Source organism: Aplysia californica, unplaced genomic scaffold, assembly GCF_000002075.1.
Source record: "Aplysia californica isolate F4 #8 unplaced genomic scaffold, AplCal3.0 scaffold00612, whole genome shotgun sequence".
NCBI classification, from domain to species: Eukaryota; Metazoa; Mollusca; class Gastropoda; order Aplysiida; family Aplysiidae; genus Aplysia; species Aplysia californica.
The window spans coordinates 265652-270456 of NW_004797882.1; the positions used below are offsets into that span (position 1 = coordinate 265652).

General features: G+C 39.5%; 1 protein-coding gene across 1 annotated transcript in view; it reads right to left on the reverse strand.

Annotated features, from left to right (window-relative positions):
- Nucleotides 1-4805, reverse strand: part of LOC101851529 — a 35082-nt gene that overhangs the window by 25551 nt on the left and 4726 nt on the right. Inside the window, exon 2 of the mRNA XM_013087629.2 lies at nt 375-451. Within this exon, the coding sequence (XP_012943083.1) occupies nt 375-450 (76 nt within the window). The 5' untranslated portion in view covers nt 451. The remainder of the gene's footprint in view (nt 1-374; nt 452-4805) is intronic.

A 4805-nucleotide genomic window follows, 5' to 3' on the forward strand; every position in this document is an offset into this window, starting at 1 on the left:
ATCACCACTACTTTACTAACATCATGTCTATGATTTTTGTTCATTATTATTATCATCATCATCATCATCATCATCATCATCATCATCATTATTATTATTATTATTATTATTATTATTATTATTATTATCATCATTGTTACTACGGCCTCTGTTTGCAGTAACGCTTTTCGCTGCCCCACGAAGAAAACCAGAATTCGACTTCCGAGTGGAAAGAACCTTTGTATCGAGTATATCGGTCTGTCTGACGGGTTAGCCCTGTTGATTTTCTCCTTTTTTTAGGGATGGCGGAGGGGGGGGGGTGGTCATGGAAACACATACATTGGAAAATATATCATTAATTGAGGACAGCATCAGTCGTTGAAGCAAACACTCACCTATGAACTCTCGATCCAGCTGACCAGTGGAAAGAGTGGTCACTACGGCGAGAATCCATATCGTGAGAGCCTTCATCCTGGGTAATAATAGACAAGAAAGGTAGAATTAACACACTTTTCAACGTAAACGACATATCGTGTACAGTTGTATGTTTATAAATCTCAATCAAACAGAACTTTCTGATGTTCACCACTGTAGAGATTTAACGAGACTGGAGCATTGACAGTTCAATAACATCAATGTGATAATATAATAATAATAACTCGTGACATGACCGTGATTTGTAGCATAGTGGTAACATAGTATTGGATAGTAGAATGTGGAACACTACAAACAAGAAATAAGATACATATATATGTATAAATTTATTATACGAGGGGCATACCAAAAGGTTTTATTCTCTGACCATGAAGGAATAAATGTAGAAAGCTGAAATTTTGTACTAACCGTAATCTTTCTCTACGTAGTCGCCTCTAAAAGCTATACATTTTCGCCGTCGGTGTATGACCTTGAAGAGACCTTGAGAATAGAAGAACCTCTCTTTGTCAGAAAACCAGGCCTCTACCGTTTCTTTGACGTCACCATCTCTTTCAAAATGTCTTCCATATAAATCCTTTTTCAGTTTGGGGAATACAAAAAAGTCGGACGGGGCTAAATCTGGAGAATAGGGTGGATGTGGCAGAATTTCACAGTCATCTTTTCGCGCAGTTTCTGCAGCTTTTCTTGAAGTGTGTGCTGGCGAGTTGTCATGAAGCAGCAGAATACCTTTTCGGATCTTTCTTCTGCCGTTTTCTTTTATAGCCTTTCGTATTTTTTTTAAAACTGGTAAGAATAATGTTCTCCTGTTATCGTATGTCCTTTTTCAAGATAGTTTACCATAATCACTCCTTGGTCCCCCCAAAAACCTGACAGCTTCACTTTTCCACTTGATGGCTGCAGACCTTTGCCTTCTTTGGTTTTGGAGACGAAGGTGATTTCCACTGTATTGATGCAGATTTTGACTCGGGATTTTGACTCGGGACCAAATCAGCTCCATATACGACATGCAGCTTCGTGAGAATATCCTGCAGTTGCCTTTCTTGCAAGAACAAAAACTTCATTACTGCCCTGTGCTCAATTTTCTCAATTTTTATATTAAAACTGGAGACCAACATAGCCCCATTCACGTACAGCTCAATTTTCTCAATTTTTATATTAAAACTGGAGACCAACATAGCCCCATTCACGTACAGCGCGCTGGTGTTGAAACCAAATTTCAGCTGTCTACCTTTATTCCTTCCTGGTCAGGTTAAACACTTTTGGTGTGCCCGTCATGTATATATATATATATATATATATATATATATATATATATATATATATATATATATATATATATATATATATATATGTGTGTGTGTGTGTGTGTGTGTGTGTGTGTGTGTGTGCGTGTGTATGTATGTTATGTTTGTATATATCATATTCGTCTTATGACCCAATAATATCAAGCTAAATACTTTCTTTAAAGAATGATGTGTTGTGAGCTACTCAGATAAGGACATTAATTAGAATACAGAGAGCGTGGTCTTCCATAGATGTTTGACGTGGTCTCCGATTCCTGCGACTGGTCTTATTGGCTAAAAGAGTGTGTTTATTATTGTATGTATAGTCGATATACATGAAAATACGATGGTGTGCTCACAATCGTTGACTGAAATAAACGCAAGTCCTTTACACTTCTATCATAAAACTTTTAGGCATAAAGCAAAATCGGACTAGTGCTTTTTGCATGCAACTCAAATAGCTCAAGCTAATACCACACGCAAAAGGCTCTCTTCTGTTACAAGTAAAGTCCGCCATAGTTAGATTCAGAAATTATTTTCTTCGTGTGGTGATAAGTAATTGAAAAGTTGAAGATTTGTAAATTTCAGTGCATGTGAAGAGACCGATTTCCATTATTAGAGTTAACCCTTTCAGGACGAAGAGGCAACAAACTGTCCGACCAGTGAAAGAACGAAAGCAATGTTCCGCAGTCTTAGAACAATCATATACACATCAGAGACACGAATTTGCATAATATCTGATAGTATGTATGTTGCTGTCTGTCTTTTCAAGATTCTGTTAAGGGAATCAAAACTAAAATGTTCAAGTGAATAACCAAGAAGTTGCTTCTTATCTAAAGTGCTCCAAAACAGCGCGTCTTCACGTGGTGTTGAAAGACCTGAATACAAGTCCTCAATGACTAAAAGGTGGTCAGTGTCTCAGATACTGAAGTTATTCTTTTCATTTTATGAAATATCATTTATAATAGTCTTGATTGGCCGGTATAAACTACTACTGATTTTTTTCCCCTAAACAGCTTACTCTTCGGTACAAACGCAAAGCCCAGCAGTTCATGAAGGATACAGGCAAATGTTAGAGAAATGTATATTATCTCAATTTTTCCAAGTTTATCTGTTGGAACTGTACAGAAACATTTTCTCTACACATAATAAGTGCATCTAAGACCACGCAAGGAGCTGCGCTTGGCGTTTGCCTTTGCCTTACTCGTTGATCTCCTCATTCGGTCAAAAACATAAACCCTTAAAAGAGGAAAGTCTCTCTCTACAAACGGCGTCAAACAAGGCTCTGTCCTGGCTCTAGTCCTCTTCAATATCTTCTTCACCACCATGTTTTCCAACGCTTGAAAGGACCTTGACAAGGGAATACACCTAAATTATCGACCGGATGGCTCTGTTTTTGTTATACGTCGCCTGCAATCCAAGACAAAAACCAGCTCAAAACTCCTTCGGTAGGAGCTCTTCGCCGATGACTGCCCTTTGAATGCTCATTCCGAAGCGAACCTTAAAACAATGCTCAACCACTTCACAGAAGCCTCAAAGCTTTTTAGACTTACAATCAGCATCGGGAAAACTGAAGTTCTTCACCAGACTGCCCAACAAACTAACCCACTGTCTCCAAACATCACTATCATTATCAAAGTCAACAGCCTGAAGAACACGGAAGTATCATCTCTGCAGACGGCTCCATCGATCAGGAAATCGATTCAAGAATCAGCAAAGCCAGCCAAGACAGAAAAACAAGTTACTAAAACAGCACAAAGTCCGACTGTCAACAAAATTCAAAGTGTACAAATCCGTTGTGCTCTCCTCCCTACTCTACGGTTCAGAGACCTGGACACTCTACAGAAAGCACATTAACAAATTAGAGCAGTTCCACCAAGGGCTCTCCGCAGCATACTCGGCATCCAGTGGCAAGACCGCCCCACTAACACTGATATCCTCAACCGATCAAGCTCAATAAGCATAGTAAGCATGCTTGTCAAAACCCTACTGAGATGGGTCGGCCGCGTTATCCGCAAGGAAGACCACCGAATGCCCAAACATCTGCTGTACGGCGAACTCGAAAGTGGCAAAAGAAATCTTGGGAGGCCATAAAAGCAGTTCAAAGACACGATAAAGGAAAACCTCCAGTTTGCACAGGTTACCCCCAAAGAACTCGAAAGAACAGCCACCGAAAGGAACGCCTGGCGCAGGACCGTCCGTCTTGCCAGCAGAAACAGTGATACCAAGTACAGGGAGAAGCTGACTATCAGAAGAGAAAGGAAACATATTCCGACCACCCCAACCACGGCATTCCAATGTCCTCACTGCACCAGACATTGTTCATCCAGGATCGGATTGAACAGCCACATGCGCGTCCAAAGATGAGCAGCAGGATTTCATCGTCATATTCGGCAACGAATGAGTACCTACAAAAAATTATAACTAAATATTTTCCACTAAACAGCTCACTCTTCGGTACAAACGCAAAGGTCAACAGCTCAGGAAGGACACGGGCAAATATTTGAGAAATGTATCACATTTTTCCAAGTTAAACTGTTGGGACTGTTCAGGTACACTTTCACTACACATAAGTGCAACTGAGACCGCGCATGGAGCTGCACTTAGCCTTTGCTTTTGCCTTCCTCGTTGATCTCCTTTTCCAGTCAATAACATAAACCCCTTAAAGAAGAAAATTTCTCCTTTATGTTGACGACTATACCAATATATCTAGGTGAAGAGTAGAGTCTGGTATTCCAAAATAAAGTTTAAAAAACCCCCAACCACATTCTCCTAAACTACAAAATAAGATGTGATCAGATTTATCTGGTCGGTTGAATTTTTTTAAAGGTGAAATGTGGGCTCCTACGTATACACAGAAAATAGTGGTATAATTTGATCAGACCCATTTTAGTGATGCTCAGGACAACATTGTTTTCATTGGCAGATCAAGTAAGAGTACGTAGGAGATAAGTTGAATAAGTCGTTCAGAGTCAACGCTTCAAAAAGTGGCCAATTATCTTTGAGGACCACTATATTTTATTGATATTTCACTGAAGAAATTATATGTTTTCTTTCACTAGCATCCACGGCACAAAAACCATCAATTCATAGCACTGCTATCTATTG